Genomic DNA, 19475 nt, shown 5'->3' with positions numbered 1-19475 from the left:
TCCTGCCTAAAATGGCCTCCACCCTCTTTTGGGCTCCCTCTGCCACTTGTAACTTGCAGGGGGCTTGCAGAGTTCATCTTTCTACCCTACCCCTGGCAAATTTTCAGCCTTGAAATCAGAGCCAAAGGTGCATTCCCCCTCCCCCCAACAAACAAACAACTTCTTCATCTCACTGGCATGCTTTGGCTACTGACTTTGTGTTTGCCTAAGTTCAATGGGGCCTGAGAACGTCAGAAACCAGAACAGAAAAAGGAATCTGGAGCCTCCACCTACTGTAAGGCAAGAAAAACTCTGAGAGCTCTTCCTTGCACGCCTGGTTCGTCGCATGTTGCCAAGTGGCTTGAGGAGCAAAACCAATGGCTGTCTCATGGCCCAGAAAGCTTATGGGAGGAGGTGTGCAAAAGGGCCATCAAGGATGTTTAGCCACCTAACTAAGTCCCATTGACTGCAAAGGGAGCTAGGCCACTAAATACATTTGAGGAGCTGGGCATAAGCACTCAAGTCCCACTGCAAGTCAGTTAAAGGGAGCATAAATCCTATTGAAAGTCAGTGATTGGATTTGTGCTTCTGAATCATTAAGGAGCTTTTCAAAAATCCTCTCCCTGATAGGGCACTGTCTGGGTTGGTGGGAGGAGACGTCAGCCTTGCTGAATGAGTTGGCGCCAGACAGTTAGCATGCTCAAGCAGTATGACCATCCCGCTTTGTGACCCATATGGCCTAGCACCACGCTCCAGGGTTTGCTGTGATCACAACCATGGCATATGGGAAACTGAAGCACTCAAACCTCCCCCCCTGCTCTGTTTGCATGAGCGCGTGCCAAAGATTGGTAAGATTTCCACTCTCAGCACAGCAGAGTGCAGGAAGCAATCTTGTTAATTTCATTCACTGGCTGGCTCACAGGAATCAAGCTGGCAAGATGAGTGATGTGATGGAAAATCCCTGCGTTGCGCACACAGCAATCCTTGGTCCCTGGGTTATCCCTCTACTAGATCACCTGCCCTATGGGCTAGGATTTTAAGATTATTGTATTTTTTCAGGCAGGGGGAAGGGAAGGCGGAGCAGACAGTTCCGGGGACTGGTAGGGAGATGGCCACCTTTCCCCTGCTGCTCACAGGTGAAATCCAGCCAAGGCTAAGGAGGGGCAGGTGGTCACCCTGGCCGAAAGGCACTCTAGTTCAGGGGTAACTGAAGTAGTGGGCATGAGTCCCCATTGCCCATGACCATTTACACTGGAGAAAGTAGGGACTATTAAACCAAAATGGTAGCAGTTTACACCCACTGCCCCCTCTCCCCCATAAATTAATATATTCTTTCTAAGAGGAGGAGTGTTTTAGGTGAAATGCTTTGGTCTCAGTCCAATTCCTTGTGGAAGATTGCCCAGGCCAGAACTAGTGTTAACGAGCACACTAATAGGCCCTACCAGTTGGGAAAAAATAGGTCACTGTTTAAAAACCTTTCTGTATGGGCTTATGTCTATACAGCCCTGAATAGCTAGCATGAAATAGCTTAGTTCCCCTTGTGGACATGCTTATTCCGCACTAAGAATGCCTTCTTCTGATTTAGATTAATCCACTTCCAAGCAGTTAAATTCTAGAATCGTGACTATTTTTATCATCACTTGTAGTACAAGAGTACCAAGATGCAGCAGTCAAAGCCAAGGTCCCCACGGCCGCCACTAGCCACAGGTGATGGTGTAGGAATGAATGGGGCTATCATACAGATTCTTGAAGTTCATTTTCCTGCCATACTTGGAATCTGCGTGTGTGCCAGGGCTGTGTAACAGATGCTCAGCTGTGATCAAGCTGAACAGGTAGACAGAAGGTGTGATGTAAATTACTGCCATGATAGGTATTGTATTTGTTTTTTTATTATTAGAGGGCTAGCTTCTAATTGGCCAATAGGGTAAATAGCATTTGCACATCTCTATCTCTGTAAATATTAGTGTGACAAATCTGAGGGCACCAGTTTCACCCCACTGTTAGCAGCATTCACTCAGCCAGAGTCAGGAGTTAAAAGGAAAGGGCCCTGTTGCATGGCCATACTTGGATTTTCTCTGGCAGGGTCTAATGTCGTACACTGAATGACCTTGATCTACACCACCTGAGAGAATCTGTTACAAAGCTGAGAATTAAAACTCAATGCATGTAAAATCATTAACTCAATTCTACTTAGGGAAGGAGTCCTGCAGCCTGTATTCCCACGTTTTTTTTTTTAAAAAAATACTCTATTTCACGAGGAAGTGCTTTCCCTTTGTGCATTATATAGTGCACACAGACCTTCCTTCACTGCGGCAGTAGCTTCACCTAGTCCCAGCCACTCAGCTATTAGCAACAGGTTAGATATTATGAATATTTTAGGGAGAAAACAATTGCTTATTTTTATACAACTGAAATTTCACTTCCTGTTTTACATGTTAATCTTTAAACAAAAATCATCCAATATTTGCATATATTTCACATATTAACTGTGTTATGCTCTTGAGTACAATTTGTAGTCTTATTTATGCATGAAAGCAGCTACACTGTGTTGATTGTTTTTCCAGGCAGACCTGTAGAAACTGTCTCTATCCCACATAGCTCATGCTCTTAAGGACAGACAGGTAGACAGAGGTAGAAACAACATAATTATACAGAAGTGAAATCAATACTGCAATTATTTGTTAAAAGCAAATTTATTACTTCACTTATAACCCTTCTATCTTCCCTGTACCTGCCCTTTTAGGCTATGATGAGAGCCTAAACTTAGATTTACAGCCATGACAGTTTCTTCCATGTTCTGAAAAGTATTATGCACAATTTAGGTGCTATATAAATAATAATTACAGTATATTGGGCATTGTCCAGAGTCAAAAGCTAGAATCAAAGGTTGGAAACCCCTTGGCAGAAGGGAATGTCTTTTTACCATATATACTCATTCATAAGCAGAATATTTTTGGTAAAAAAAGGGATGCATCAAAGAGCAAGGGGTCAGCTTATAAACAGGTCTACACCAAGATTTTAAACAGTATGTAATCATTGAATATCTAATACATGGTTGTTTTGTTTACCTAGAGCTTCTGCAGGTATCGAGCCCCTCAGCTCTGTGGCCATGACTCGCTGTTTCCAGGCAATGGGAGCTGGGGAAGTGGCATGCTACTTCCCCCAGCTCCCATTGACTGAGAACGGCAAACCGCAGCCACAGGGAGCTGAGGGGCTCGATACCTGTGAACACTCCAGGTAAACAAAACATCCCAACCTGCCAGCAGCTTAACCTGATGGGCTGGGAGCTACAGTTTTCCAACCCCTGAAATACAGGGTCAGCTTCTGAAAGGGTCATACAGTTTTTGCTATTTTTAAACTTACCCATCTGGGGTGGAGAGTGGGGGCGGCTTATAAATGAATGGGATAATGAATGAGTATATAGGGGGTATTTTAAAAAGGGAGAGTGGCTTCATTCCCATTCTGAACCTTAATTCAATCTGACTGACATATGAGCAAGACACAAGACATGAGATCAAACAGTACTATTTACACAGTACCTAGAAGTGTTCTAGGACCTTCATAGTCATCCAAGAACAAAGGGTCACTGAACTGAAGCGCTTACAATCAAAACAGATGAGGAGCAGACAAGGATTGCAATGTAGGACATGCCAGCTTTACAAATACTTAAAGCAAGTATCCACTTCCCAGTTTGACTCAGGAGATAATAATGGGTATATCAGAATCAGCAGTTTCTACTCTTACCCTTGTAGGTTTATGTTTTTCTTGCCATAAAGAAGTCCAACTAGCTGAACACAATCCAAAACTAAATATTTCCTCTTGTTCTCTGAAGAGATGGTTGCTGAGATTTATCAGTAATAGTCGTATTACAGTTGTAAATCGCACATGTTGTGTTACTAAAAAGGCCCTCCGCATAAAGACTAAGGATCAAATTTACCACTGGTGTAAGCAGTTACAACTCTATTGAAGTCATGCTTGTATCTGCAAAATTTGAGGAGTAGAATGAAGGCACAGTTCATATTTCCTACACTAAATTAGATCTGGATTTCCGTGCTGAATGGCAGATTGCATAGACGAGCCACTATCCTATAGTTTTTTTTTTTTTAAAACCCCAATATATTAGAAGACACTGTTCTTTATTACTAAAAATAAATAAATAGTGGCTTCAGTTTGTTAGAGGGCACATTTTAAAACCTTCATTCGCCCCAAGGGCTCGACAAAAATTGGCTGCATTTTAGCCCAGATGGAACACAACTCTACTCAAAGGAGTTAGATGTTTTCGGATGATGGCCTCTCAGAGATGAGAGCAGTATAAAGGCTGAAAAGCAGTAAAGCGTCACTTATTTTTGTCCAATGAGCAATGCTGAAAGAACATTCTCTCATTACTACTACAAGTATTTGGGAAAGATTAGATCGGTTGCCCTTACTGTCACTTTTTCCACTATCACAAGTTCCAGGGCAACAGCTCCTCTAAAGACAAGGCTCCATACATGATACAATCATGAGGCTGCTAAGAAAATAAATGCAGCACTTGTGCAACATTTGCACCACATGCAACCAAACTGCTGTTTTCCAGCTATTTAGCTTACAATTTTAGGAGCTTCCCAAGTCTTGTCATACCCTCGACCTGCTGTGAAGAAGTGGTTTAAGCTGTCTAGAACCTTATTTTTAGGATAGTGACATGGCAGACACTTTCCTAGTTGGAACAACTGCTAAGCTTCACACAAACAACTCTTTTGGGGCTTAGGAAGATACCATGACAGCTGCCCCCTAAGGCAATTCCTGTCTCTTACAGGAGCCACACCATGTCTATCTTTTGGTAGTCAGTTAAGCTTTGCCACATAATTCAGTGCAGCTCTGCTGCATTATTTAGTTGTAATGAGCTGCTTAGTACAAGAGGCCTTGCATAAAGGCAATGTGTGGTAAAAAAAAAAAAAAACCAAACCAAACACCCACAGTAGTCAGACAGGCTAGTACTACTTCAGATGTATTTCAAAATATGCATAATTCAATTAAAAAGTATCCTTCTATGTAAATCATTATGGGTAAGAGATACAGGATTGAATCTTGTTACATTAAGAATTGGAACAGCTACTTTAGTACAAAAATGTAGAGATAAATATATGGGTAGTTTTGTGGGATGGGAAATAGTGACAAGAACTCTCCAGTAAAACACTATTGCCTATTTAAGATTATAGTTCAAATCTTAAAAATTTTAAGAACTAAAAGGATCTCCTTCTGCCCGAGTACGTTGGAGTAGACATGTTTGTTCCAGAAGAGACATTACAACCAGCTTTTAAGTTAGCTCTGAAATACTATACTATAGTTGTAATCAATTTCTATAAATAAAATCACAACATAAGTTTTACATTTTTATTAAACAAAGAGAACCCATAGGGCTCATACAAGTACAAAATACAATCATATCCCTGCATGTTGAAGTTTTGAACAGCAAGGTTTTTTTTTTTTTTAAACTTGTTTCACAGTTATCAAAACCAACCCACGTGCATGCTGAATTCATTATTGTGCAAAGTACAGAACTAAGGACCTGATTCCACCCTCTAAACTAGGTATTGCAGAGCAGAATTGGGCCTTCAAACTTACATCCTTTTCTTAAAGGTTCTTGTGCATTTAAGAATTTTTTTGTTTTTTTTTGCCACAATTTAAGGCCACAGTTTTCCTGCACACAAGAAGCAACCAAGGATTTTTTTTAAACTAGAGACACATCTTTACTTTTCATTGACACACATTCGTGCCTGCATGATCATGTTTGTACCAACATACTACCCAGGTAACAGATCAATCATTAGGTTTTATAGTCCTCATTCTTCTTAGGTTAATATTCAGTATGACTGACATGAAAGTTAAACAGCAACAGTGTGGCTATCAGTTTAGTTAGGACAAATGATATTTTAGCAGGACAATATTTGTGTGTTCCCTTTTAAAAGTGCTGTAAATTAAAAATACTGCATTGACTAAAACGGGCATTCCGCCAACACGCATGACCGCTACACTGAACTTGGGACTTTAAGAAAACTCCAAGTGTCTTCTAAAAGATGGAGTCAAATGTTGGTTAAAGCTGCATTTGTTAGAGAAGATAATACTTAAAATGAAAGAAACTGCAGTTTTAAAATACATATATCTGCATCAGCACCACATCTATTATACACAATGGTGAGTCAATAGTTAACTGAAGAGCTAGAAATTAAAGAAAAAAATTCATACTAAAAGAATGGAGACAAAGTGAAAATAAATATGCCTGCAGAAAAATCCGTTACTTAAGTGAAGATTTTTAAAGATATAAAACCATTTAAACACTTTAAAACTGCAGTTTTTGATAGAAGTTGCAATGACACTTACTTTTAAATCACCGAAAAATAGTGTTCTACCATATGGAGTACTAGCATTTCTACCCAAAAGCCTTTCGTCAAATATACAAAAGTAATTTTAGCAGTTCTAAAAACCATGTATCTAACACTATTGTAAACTGGACACTTGCACATTAGAAAAATCGTATTCTCAGTGAACTGCTGACAGTGTGGTCATCGATCAGATTACATACACAAATTCATGCTTAGTAAGACGCAAAAACATTCTACTCTAGACGAAGGCAGTAAGGGCAGTACCTTCGTCCTTAGCAGCAAGAAAAAAATCTCACTGTTTTAAGTGACCTGAGGAAGAAAATAGTAAAATATTGCACCAAAGCAAAATTAAAGACAGGAAAAATACTAGAGGATGGATAACAATGAATAGTGCAGCCTCCAATGACAGAGTAGGTCTTTGAACAAAACCACAGAAAACAAATGAAAAAGATGTGCCTTTACAGAAGGATTTTGTTCCCTTGCTGGTTGATTGCTGTCAAAATACATTTACCTTCTGCTTTGTCTTCAGATCTAAACTAAATGTATACTCCTCCCCAAACCCCTTGCCTCTTTTTTTGTTAACTGCAGAAATTAGGGTCCCTTTTAGAACATTGCAGATTACTGCGAGTCTTAGATGTTGTTTTTGGTCTCAGTCTGATCCTAAATAGGTATCCAAAACAGAGGTAGGGTTAAAAGGCTTTTGAATAAATCCACTTTGATAAATATCTGCTATTGGCAAGAAGACATTCTCTGTTCCTTGCCTCCCATTATCATGCTATCCACAAGCTTAAGATACTAATTGCGTGTGTGTATAGGAACACAAGAGGCTAGAATAATTCCCTTGAGATCTCTTGTGGGGGGTGGGGGTAGAAACAACAAAACAAAAAAGACAGTGCATAGTTATCCAAGTAGTTTGGCTTTCATACAATAAAGACTTGCCTTCATAATATTGCAGTAATGGCAAAATATTAGCTATCCATGACAATTTGAAACTCAGCATGAATGATGAAATAGTACCACTTGTCTGATGTTAGAATATGTTCCCATGAAGATTGTTTGTAGCTGGAGGTAGAGCTGGAACTCCAGATTTTAGTTAGTGTTCCTTCTCTTGATTACAGACAGTGCAAAATGAAGCCCTGGAACACAAGAGAATCTTTTGGAAATTCTATCGTACCTCTTATTCTTGAGATACAAATGTACTTTAATTCAGATTCTTCCAAGCAGTCCTTAAGTGTAAGTACATTTTCATTCCTCTTTGATACAGCCTTAAAAAACTTTATGTAGTATCTCTTCTTCATGAATATTCTCGAACACTTCCCACACCTCGAATCTTGGCTGCTCCCACTCAGTCACGTAATTTGACATCCACATCTCCTATGCAGGCTAACCCAAAAGAGATTCTTTTAAACACCAAGCATGCTCAGACTTCCAACTCCAATTGCCTTTGCACTTTGTTTCTGAACTTAAGCTCTTAATGGGAAAGCAGTTTCCTTTTAGCTTTACTAACAGCTGAAGCATAAGGGATTCAATTTCATCACAATACAGCTATTTCAAATATTGTTTAGAGCATGAATGAAACAGACTGTCTCTCTTCTATATGAGTAGGATGTGGATCAATCTGTAGACAAAAAAAAAAATCAGAATGATTACTTCCTATAGTCATGTAATATTTAAACCTTTTATGTAGTTTGATATGGAAAACTTTTGTTTACAAATCTAATAGCAGCAAGTTTTATTTACCTCTGAATAGAGAGGCGGAGGCTGAAACCGGAACTCCTGTATATAGGCAAACATGTGACCACATAATTGTTCCTCACAGTCAACTGGTTGTGAATAAGCAGGAACATGTCTAGAGAACTCTTCCTGCGATACTACATCAGCATAATTTGGCGGTGCTAAAAAAAAAAATGCCACTGTCAAATTCACTGAATGATTCACTTGTTTCTAGACTGCGTATGTATCTCAATTCCTGAAAACATTAAGAAATTTATATCCCAACAAAACAATTAAAAATTCTACAAATATTAGATTTTATTTTAATGACATTACCTCTGGTGAACAGGAAATTCATAGGGTATGCCAATTTTATGGTATTAATAAACTGAAGTGATTCAAAAACGCATGTTACAAGAATTGAAGCTTTAAATTGGCAGAACAGTCCCTGCTTCTGTTATAGATATCATGAATCCAGATGACATACCTTCAGGGTGTTCTGGCATGGTCAGCGCCAACCAACTCATGTCCACGCTGAACTGGCCGGCACTGGAGTTCCTGCTTGAAAACCCAGTACATGGAATTGTGCCAATTACCAGTGGCAATTCAATCATCAACTTGTTAGCACCAGGAATATGGATAAACACCTGTGCGACAAATCCCCCCCGCATACAACAGGATGAGAGGAGTCATGAAGATACAATGGAACTGGATTTCACAGAGGCAGACAGACATCCTTTATGTAAGTTATTAAAAATAGAAAAAAAACAAATTTACTGAGTCCAGATAAGAAAAGTATAGCTAGTACTTGAAAAAGCATAGAAAGAAGACAATAGTTTTAAGGCTGCCTCTAGATGACCTTTTCCTCTTGTTTTGTAAGACGTTTCAACCAGAATTTTGATGCAAAATTACTTTTAGGTTTACCTTTTCACTTCTGACTTGTCTCCATCCATCTAATGAGACTCATTTTTCCCCTGATGGGCTTTAAACGTGTGAAGTTTAACTACTTATTCCCCCTAAATTCTCTTCACTTCCTCCATCGCAATAATTCCTGTCATTCAGTTTCAATATCCTGGTAATAACTTCCAATTCCTCTCTCTTTGCCCCTCATGCCTGCAGACGATGCCGCATTCTTGCTCTTTCCTTCTTCATAATATACTGGATAGCTGGCCCAAAAGAGAAAGAGAACCTCTTCCATACCCTGTTCACCTTCCATCTTGTTCACTGAAAAAGTTCTTCCTGTCTGGTCTCCAGTACCAACAGCAACCAGTCACTATAATTATCTTCTTTACCCAATCTGACATTGTCCTCTTTGTTGGAAAGAGATTGTGCCCCATTCTTGCTGTTGTCTATGGAAGTCACCGATACGTCTGTAGTCTGTTTTCCACCTCCATACTAACATTTAATTTACTTTAAAGAAGTTTTAAGATTTAACGACATCATGAAACATTCATACAGCTGCATAAACTATTAATGAACTTCAAATTATATGCTTATTTTGAAACACTAAGTTTATTGGTGACAAAAAACCTATACTTACAGCTAAAGAATACTCTACTCTGATGATACAACAGTTAAGAATCGAAGGGGTTACAGGTGGAATTTTCAGAGTTTTCCCATTCCAGGTATCTGTACTCCCAGAAGCAACAGGGTTTCCTCGTACATTGGCAAGCATCTGACGGAAAGTCTTTGTCTTCCCACTGGCCAGATAAGTCTGTGTTTGGAAAATGGCAGCTTTTGGAACAATCAAACGAGAGGAACAATTCTCAATTTCTGCATAGATTGGTATGGCTTCCTCTAAAAATAGAAAAAAAAAGTCTTGTAAATAAATGTGCAGTTTTCTAGCATTATTTGAGGATCACACACTTTACAAAGTCTATACGTCATATGTAATAGATGAACTAAGCTAATATCATACCCTTATTGTAGTCTACCTTTGCAAGCTGGCTTCCAGAGTTAACTTTTAAAAAAAAAAAAAAAAAAAAAAGGTGTTATCAACTTTTATAAGCTAGAGATGCTGTAAAAGCTTGGTTTGCTAGATGTAGTCTAGCGTTTCTCTAAGAATATCAGCAAAATACTTGCACTTCCAGAAGGCTTGTGATAAGCACTTAGAAACCGTGATGATACATATAATCTATTATTCTTAACAGAGAGAGTTCTACAGAAAAAAGCTAAACATAACATTCTAGTAAAACAGTCTGCCTGCCAAAAGCTTTATTTTGTTGTCCTTTACACTCCTGGTATCTCAAATGTAGACCACTTTTTGAATAAGAACACTAGCTTTCAATTTGCATTACCAACAGATGTAATCTTTACACAGGTCTGATTTCACTAACAGCCAAATGAAAAGTATTCATTTAACTGTTGTTACAAACAAGTGTTTGTTTTGCACAGCTTCTGTGTTCGAAGATAGGACCAAATAGCTTGATTATTAAGATTATGCTAATATTCACAAGTGTATTTCAGAGCTGAAGCAAATTCTTACCATTACAATATCCCTTCCTCTCAATTTTGGTACTCAGAGAGACTGGACCAGAGGTGAAAAACCAACAGCCAACCATCTTCTCCTGGCTTCTCAAAACAGGCATCTACAAAAAACACGATAAAAGTTTTTAATTTCAAATGGCAAATATTTGCCAGCTATTTGCATTGTGAAATTAAAGTTAACAGATACAGAGTTCTGAAGTCTAGCTCAGTACCAGTTTGGGATGAAATCCTGGTAGTACTACTGAAGACAGCAGGAGCTACCCATGGTCTTCAACCAGGATGGTCATTTCCAAGTTAAAAAACCCAGCCAAACAAAAATTACATGTAAAAGTCATTAAAGTGACCTACATAAAATTCAAAAGCATTGAAAACATATCTGCAAAGTTCAATGCATGCAAGTTACAGCCAAGTTTCACAGTCATGGCCTTTAAAGGGCCAAGAGAAAATATCTTCCCTGAAGGGCAATGATTGTATTTGGTTGTTTACATTAATATTTCAGTTTTATGCAAGAAAATGAAAGTAATTAGTTTAGCTTTTATTTCACCCATTAGCCTGGAACAAGCAACTATTTGGCAGATAAAGTTATATTTTACGTATCAATCACAGTAAAGTGCGAGTGAGTACATTTTGTGCCTGCGCTGGTCTATTTTCATAGCAATTTTGCAAGGCTAAGTTAAACTACAAACATACATTAAAATTCAGACCTAAGCAATGAAAACAGCTCTCTCACAGGAGGAGGGTCACGTTAGGTGAAATTTACATTACTGTAGCAATCTTCTGGAGCTTTGCACAGGTAAACTTACAAAATGAAAGTAAACTAAATAGGTGATTGACATAGAATCCCAGCTTACCATAACTCAAAGTCAGGATCCAAGGCATCTACCTAGCTAGCTCATTTTCACTAATATAGTCCTAAAAAAGATATGCAGCAGCCAGTATTACTGCAGTCTGTGAAACCTAGCCACAACCCAACACACTCTTTCAGCTACTTCGATGCACTGCTCCATGGCATTCAAAGTATTGCTCTCCCAATTTTGGTGCATCATGAGAGCCTATGTACTACAGAACAGTTGCAGCTATGAACAGAATGCAAAAATGCACAGGCCGAGGGACTTACTGGCTGCTGCTTCCAGCAGCTCCCATTGGCCTGGAGTAGTGAACTGCAACCAGTGGGAGCCGTGATCGCCTGGATCTGTGGACAGGGCAGGTAAACAAGCCTGCCTGCCTCGCCAGGGGCTTTCCCTACACAAGCGGCATCCCAAGTTTGGGAAACACTGTATTAGTGGTTCCCAAACTGTGGTACATGAGCTTGATGTTCCATCCATTCACTTCACAACACATTTTTAAGATGGTGGTATGTGAATCAATGAAGGATGGGAGTCACTGAAAGGCCCCAATCTTGTAACTTGTTGAGCACAAGCAAAGTCTCATTGACTTTCACTTGTGTGCAATGAGCTGAGGAATCTGGTCCTAAATAACCAAATTCCTGTCCTCTAATCAAAGTTGCCTAGTACAAATATCATCAAGTCCTTAACCTCATACCACTACTAATCAACACACAGATACATTTAAAAGATACCTGATGCTCAAGTCTGATTCTCTATTTTAGGCTCTTGCTTAAAAGATGAACTGTACAGGAAAAAAAATGGCTTGTGCTTTTCTTTATGATGTATGGATATGAACCAAAATGTTAACTTTTTACATTAAAAAATCTGATTTTTTTAACATTAGAAATTCAGGTTGCGACTTCAACATCACACGTCACGAATGAAACATCAGTCAACTGAGATGTGATTTTTATTTGGACTGTTTGAAATTTTAGTTTTAGATTGTAACTACTTATTTAACATGAATGGATAGTTAAATTTTGGATAAAACCAGACTTTGTAAATGAAACAGGACAGAGCCCACAGTAAACGTAGTCTGAGACATCAAGTAGGTCTTCCAGCAAATCAAGGATAACCAGACTTTACTTTCCTGGTATTTCTAAAGTAAAGTCACCACCACACAAAACAACTTTTTGGAGAAAAACCCTGTACAGCCTTATTATGTATACATATTGTATAAAGAAAAGGGGCACAATCCCAATGTTAGAAGATTCTTTGCAGAATTTAAATTATGTAACCTTAGATTCCTGCTGAACAAGCTCTTCTTTATGGTGCCCTTAAATGACAAGCTTTTTTTTTAAAAAAAAAAGAAAAAGATATTCAGAGTATATAGTAACATAATGAAAAGTGCCTTTCAAATATATATATAAACTGAACAGTATAAACTGAACAGTACTGGAAGAACATATGGGAGAAAGAGAAGACTCATAACACCAGTGCAAAGTGGCTGCAGGACCTGAGAACAGAGCACAGCAATCTTCCAGAACAGAAACCAGTCACCATCACAGTAGAAGACATCCAGCAGCGGGTCAAGAACAGCACCTAGGACACACCTGGACAGCAACTGACCATGATCCACACTACCGGCTAAAGAAACTAACAGCAGTGCATGAACGCCTAGCAGCACAGATGAACCAGCTGCTAGCAGCAGGCTCCCACCCAACTGGCTAACACAAGGAAGGACAGTGCTGATCATGAAAGACCCCTGCAAGGGAACAGAACCGTCCAACTACCAACCAATAACCTGCCTCCCCACAACATGGAAAGTCCTATCAGGCATCATAGCCGCCAAGCTACAGGACCATATGGGCCAGTACATGAGCACAGCTCAGAAGGGCATTGGGAACAACACCAGAGGCTCAAAATACCAGTTGCCTCATAGATAGAGCAGTCGCCCAAGACTCAAGGTCTAGACAGACCAATCTGAGCACAGCCTGGACTGACTACAGGAAAGCCTACGACTCAATGCCGCACACGTGGATCTGTGAATGTCTGGCGCTATACGAAGTCAACAGGACACTAAGGACCTTCCTCAAGAACTCAATGGGACTATGGAAGACAACACTGGAAGTCAACTCAAGCAGCTTGCACAAGTGGCCATCAAGTGCGGCATAATACCAAGGTGATGCACTGTCCCCGCTGCTGTTCTGCATAGGCTTAAACCCCCTCAGCCAAGATAATCACAAGGACTGGATACGGGTACAAGTTCAGGAGTGGAACTACCATAGCCACCACTCTCTACATGGATGACATCAAGCTGTATGCTAAGAATGACTGAGACATCGACTCGCTAATCCACCTGATGCGGATCTACAGTGAGGATATCGGGATGTCATTCGGACTGGAGAAGTGTGGCCGGATGGTAGTGAAGAGAGGGAGGTAGTCAAGACTGATGGGGTGGAACTACCAGCGGGCCACATAGCAGACATACAGACCAGCTACAAGTACTTGGCGTCCCACAGTCACATGGAAACCATGATGAGGAGGCAAGGAAGACAGCAACATCCAAGTATCACCAAAGGATAAGACAGGTCCTGAAGAGCCAGCTCAGTGGGAAGAACAAGATCACATGCCATCAACAGATACGCCCTGCGGTCATCAGATACCCTGCCAGTATAGTGAGCTGGCCAAAGGAGGACATGGAAGCTGCTGATGTGAAGACCTGGAAGCTCCTCACAATGCACGGAGGTTTCCGCCCAAGTCCAACACCCAGAGACTGTCTACCAGCCGAAAGAAGGCGGGGCTTGGTGAGCGTCAAAGCCACTGTCCTGGACGAAACCCGGAACATCCAGGAGTACATCAGTAAGATGGCCCCCAAAAGATGAGCTGCTGAGAGAAATGCCTGAGCAGCAGCAGACATGGGAGGAGACCAAGCAGAAGAAGTGCCATGGCAAGACAAGACCCTGCATGGGATTGTACCATCGACAGATAGCCGAGATGGCTGACATTGGGAAATCCTACCAGTGGCTGGAAAGAGTTGGACTAGAAGACAGCACTGAGGCATGATCATAGCAGCACAGGAACAGGACTGAGCACCGGATCCATTGAAGCAGGGGTCTACCACATAGAGAGGACCCAAGGTGCAGACTGTGCAGAGAGGCCTCAGAGACAGTCCAACACATAGTGGCAGGATGTAAGATGCAGGCAGGAACAGAATACACTCAACGGCACAACCAAGTGGCTGGCATTGTGAACAGGAACATCTGCACAGCGTATGGGCTAGACCCCAAGACCAGATGGGAGATTCCACAGAAGGTTGTGGAGAATAGCAGGGCTAAGATTCTGTGGGACTTCCAGATCAGACGGACAGGCAGGTACTGGCCAATCAACCCGACATCGTGGTAATAGACAAGGAGCAGAAAGACAGCAGTGGTGATAGATATAGCAGTGCCAAGTGACAGCAACATCAGGAAGAAGGAATATGAGAAGCTGAGAAGTACCAGGGGCCTGAAAGAGGAACTAGAGAGGATGTGGAAAGCGAAGGCCAAAGTGGTCCAGTGGTGTAGGAGCACTCGGGGCTGTGACTCCTAAGCTGGGTGAGTGGCTCCAACAGATCCCAGGAACATCAATCAGAGCTCTGTCCAGAAGAGTGCAGTGCTAGGAACAGCTAAGATACTGCGCAGAACCCTCAAACTCCCAGGCCTCTGGTAGAGGACCGCGAGGTTGAGGAAGACACATACCACCCATAGGGGTGAGAGGGAATTTTTTTTTTTTATAAAATCTCACACACAACAATATTGCCTATTTTTGACCATTAATAGAGTTGTGTGTAACGACTAGATCTATTCCTTACACGTCATCGCCAAAAGATTTATACAAGTTCTAAATTTTAAAGAAAGAAAAAGGATACTTTTCTCCTAATATAGTGTAACTCATCCAACATAGAAAAAAACAAAAACAAAAAACACACACACCTCAGCCTCATTAGTATTATGATGGAACGTTAACATTACCCTAGATTTTTTCTCTGAAGCAGACATTCATATTTAAATGAATAAAACCATTAGGTCCTAGCTGATATCATGAAAGTGCAAGGTATAATTTTATATTATTTTGATAATATGGGTTTAGATAAAAGAATCTAGCTCATTAGCTTCCATCTTGCCTATTCTGTTGTTACTTATAGGCTGATCTTTCTTATTACTCTACAGTATTTCTAGTAATTATTACAAGTTCAATGCTTTAATGTGGCCAAATCTGTTAAAAGAAATAACTGAAAAGATCTCTGAAGTAGCTCCATGCATGCACTTAATGTTAGAAAATGACATGCAAAATGGAAGGATACATAACATAATGGCCAGAGCTTAAATGACAGTCTCAGCATGATTAATACTCTTCTGTAATTACTGTTCCTCAACCTACTATTATTGAAGAGTTTAGGACACTGCAATCCTGTGAATGTAGTTGCTCTGGTAAAAGTAACATTATTATTATTATTCAGCCTTACTAATGTATTTCAAGCCTGCATAACTTTTTGGCAAAAGCAGCCCTGTGGACAGGGAGGTATTAAATCAAAGGTATTAAAAAAGCCACTGTTTGCAATTCACACAACCTAAGATCATCTATTTATAGAGAAAGCTTAGAAGGGAGCTTATATGCTTTCAGAAGTCAGCAAACAACAGACCATGGTGCCACTGAACTGGTTACAGCTCGGTATAAATACTTCTTGAACACAGGTTAAAAAAAAACAAACAAAAAACAAAAAACCTACTCTTACCAAGAAAGCTGGGGAGTTGACATCAACATGGCTGATAACCTGAAGTTCTCTCTTTACACTTTGATCAGGTACTACAGGCCTTTCCAGAATTGCTTTCACACAGTACTCAATGCTGCCATACTTTCCACTAAAAGAGGTCACCAAAGGTCTGAAACACACAGTCATAAAAAAACATTTTCACACGTAAGTTTATCATAGGATTCCAAACTTTCTGTGTGTGACTACACCCCCTGCTCCTTACATTTACTTTTAACCCTGCTTAGACAACAAAAACAACCAATTTTACATTGATTTTCACACACTAGCACAATGCTTCAATGGTTGAGTCAAATATAGCAAGCAGTGTTATATTTCTATTGGATTCTCTAGCTCCGCTACCAGTGTTATGATGGGAAGATTTGTATTTAAGCCCTTGGGGAAATCATAAAACATAAGGCAAGCCTATGTGATGGCTGGTCAAGATAACCATATAAAAGTTTATTTATTAATCTGATATAGAGAAATCAAAACCAAGAGATTAAGTTGCTCCAGTTACTCTAGTTACAATTCAAGAGCAAAACACTGTCAAAATGATCATTCTGAGTTACATTGTTTTACTTACTCCTGTGGAAGTTGAAAGCTGAATGGGAATTCATGTTTTCCAGCTTCTAACAGGAATAAGCCATCTTCACCTGTAGAAGAATGAGGTTATATTCTATTTAAAAATTAGAATAGCTTATATAGTTTATGGAATTTTGTTCAGATGCAAAAGGAATTTACACTGACTTCAGTGGGCTTTGGCTCAGACCCAGTATATTCACCAAGTTCACTGCTGAACTAATGAAACTAAGGAAATGTTTAGATCTTAAGTTTCAATACTTAACTCTAGCCACATTGCAATAAAATTTTCCCATAAGTAATTATAAGGTTCTTCTTTTTTTGGAGGAGAGGGTTAATCCACTCTTATAGTTAACAATCTAACCATCTTTTATTGATAGAAAAGTTTGATCACAAAAGTTTAATATTCAATATTAGTTTTATTACAAAAGATCTTATATGAAAAGTATTTAAAAATTCTAATTTTCTCCTTATATTTACTTGTCACTTTGCTTTGACAATGAAAACAGACAAGCCAGTTTTACTTTGATGCTCATGCAGTAGCACAATGCTGCAATTACAGAGTCACAAACATGGCAGCATCATGTTTGTTGGGGAACAAGTGTTTCTATTGGATTTTCTCCCTCCTCCATTTTATGGAAAGATTTTGTTTCAATATTCCAGACTCAAGCATTCTTTTAAATTGAACCAATGTTGCTTTGGAAAAAACATTTTTAAATTACTCATATCACCGCAAATAAGTGTACAATATCCCTTTTGTTCCAAAACTATGCCATACAATACCATTAAATATACAAGAATTTGGTTCTTGTGTCCTTAAAGAGCCTGTCCAACAAGTTTGAAATTCCTTATATTTCAACTTTCAAGCATTCAGCATAGTCTCATTTCCAAATAAAGCTTTTCTATAGGCTCGACCTATATTCTTGAACAAACACTATAATATATAATCAAATATCCCTAAGATATCAAAAGGAGGCCAGCTGCTTTGAGAGCCTCCTTACTGAGGATTTGAAAAACTGTTTACAAGGCACTCTAAGGTGCCCAAGTTCAAATCATGTGGAATTTGAACTGAGACTGTAATTGAATGACTACATAATCAAACAAATGTAATGCTAGACAGGAGAGATTCAGGATGAACACAAGAAAGGGATGGGGGAAAAAGGGAAAGTTCAGGCTAAAGAGGCAGACTTTAGAGCTAGATAAGTTCATAGAGGATAAGTCCATCAATGGCCATTAGCCAGGATGGGCAGGGACGGTGCCCCTAGCCTGTTTGCCAGAAGCTGGCAATAGGTGACTGGGGATGGATCACTTGACGATTACCTGTTCTGTTCATTCCCTCTGGGTCAATTGGCATTGGCCACTGTCAGAAGACAGGATACTGGGCTAGATGGATCTTTGGTCTGACCCAGTATGGCCATTCTTAAGTATATTTTTCATGTATTGTTCCAAATACACCCCCAAAAGAGAGCTTGTGTTGGAACAGTAATACACAGCAGCATTTCGAACACCTAACACAGTGTTTCCCAAACCTGGAATGTCATTTGTTCAAGGAAAGCCCCTGTCGGTCAGGGCCGGTTTGTTTACCTGTCGCGTCCGCAGGTCCAGCTGATCGCAGCTCCCACTGGCCGCGGTTCGGTGCTCCAAGCCAATGGGAGCTGCTGGAAGTGATGCGGGCTGAGGGACATACTGACCACCGCTTCCTGTGGCTCCCATTGGCCTGGAGCAGCAAACCGCGGCCAATGGGAGCTGCGATTGGCTGGACCTGCAGACGTGGCAGGTAAACAAACCGTCCCTGCCCGACAGAGGCTTTCCCTACACACGCGGCATCCCAAGTTTGGGAAACATTGACCTAACACAGTCACTTGAACAAATCTCCTTAAATTGTGTCAATGAGGACCAAGTCAAACACAATTCTGACTTTTTCCAAACAGAAGCTGACAGCACATAAAAGTGTTTCTCAACAGGTGCAAGCTACTGCTTATTAAACCTCAAATCCCTCCAAAAGGCAGATAGAGGTTGGCAAATCCTATGGACCCAGAGAAGGTCAATGGCAATTTTCTGGAGTGTTACAGACACTCAAGGAGTGGGAAAGGTGGGCTTCTATCAGATATTGTTGTTAAAAAGCTAATTTAGAAATCTAATCAAAGCATCTGTATTTATCAAACAAATGCATTTACTCAATTTTACTAGATACCTCTTAGCAGCTTGAAAGAGAAGTGTATCAGAAATGCAAAAAAATCCCCCAGTGAGTCAGGAAGACACCCCAGGAGCCTCATCTCTCATTTCCTCAGCTTCAACTACCCAAGAAACGTCACACCTATTTTGGGAACTCACTTCCTGAGTTTCAAACTGATGATACACCTGAAAATAAAGGCCAGCTGTGAAAGAGTGGCTGCAACTAACCCATTACTATTGCAAAAGTACTGTGAGCTTGACATGTTAACTGGAGATTGCTAAGAGTTTCTCTTAGGGATAGGGCTATCTCCCCAGAGCAGCTGGCTCCCCAACAGGCTTGGCAGAGAAGGTGAACAGGAAGACACAGAAACAAACCAACATTAAATCAGAGAAGTCACCAGAGAGAACTACTGGCACCACAAGGAGACCCTTGTGCAGGAAGAACATTATGACCAGCCCCTCCTACAGAACCCCCTCCCTGCTCACCCCTTCCCCCGCCCCCCACGCCTCACACCTCCTCCCCTTAGACCCCACTCTCATTCCCTCGGACATAGCCCC

General features: G+C 40.3%; 1 protein-coding gene across 2 annotated transcripts in view; it reads right to left on the bottom strand.

Moving 5' to 3' along the window:
- Positions 1-5682: 5682 nt before the first annotated feature.
- The window catches only part of ARRDC4 (arrestin domain containing 4), a 17061-nt gene continuing 3268 nt past the window's right edge, over positions 5683-19475 (bottom strand). The window contains exons 2-8 of one of the 2 annotated variants that reach the window (XM_032783028.2): positions 16747-16816; positions 16146-16293; positions 10540-10642; positions 9595-9851; positions 8542-8701; positions 8082-8236; positions 5683-7959 (exon numbers count right to left, since the gene is read on the bottom strand). In XM_032783028.2, coding sequence (XP_032638919.1) covers positions 7903-7959; positions 8082-8236; positions 8542-8701; positions 9595-9851; positions 10540-10642; positions 16146-16293; positions 16747-16816 — 950 coding nt within the window. In that variant the 3' untranslated portion in view covers positions 5683-7902. Of the gene's footprint in view, positions 7960-8081; positions 8237-8541; positions 8702-8827; positions 9404-9594; positions 9852-10539; positions 10643-16145; positions 16294-16746; positions 16817-19475 lie in introns of those variants that run through there. The other variant, XM_075069703.1, reaches the window with a different exon arrangement.

Source organism: Chelonoidis abingdonii, chromosome 9 (genome assembly GCF_003597395.2).
Source record: "Chelonoidis abingdonii isolate Lonesome George chromosome 9, CheloAbing_2.0, whole genome shotgun sequence".
Classification (NCBI taxonomy): Eukaryota; Metazoa; Chordata; order Testudines; family Testudinidae; genus Chelonoidis; species Chelonoidis abingdonii.
This window is presented reverse-complemented; position numbering and strand designations above follow the sequence as displayed.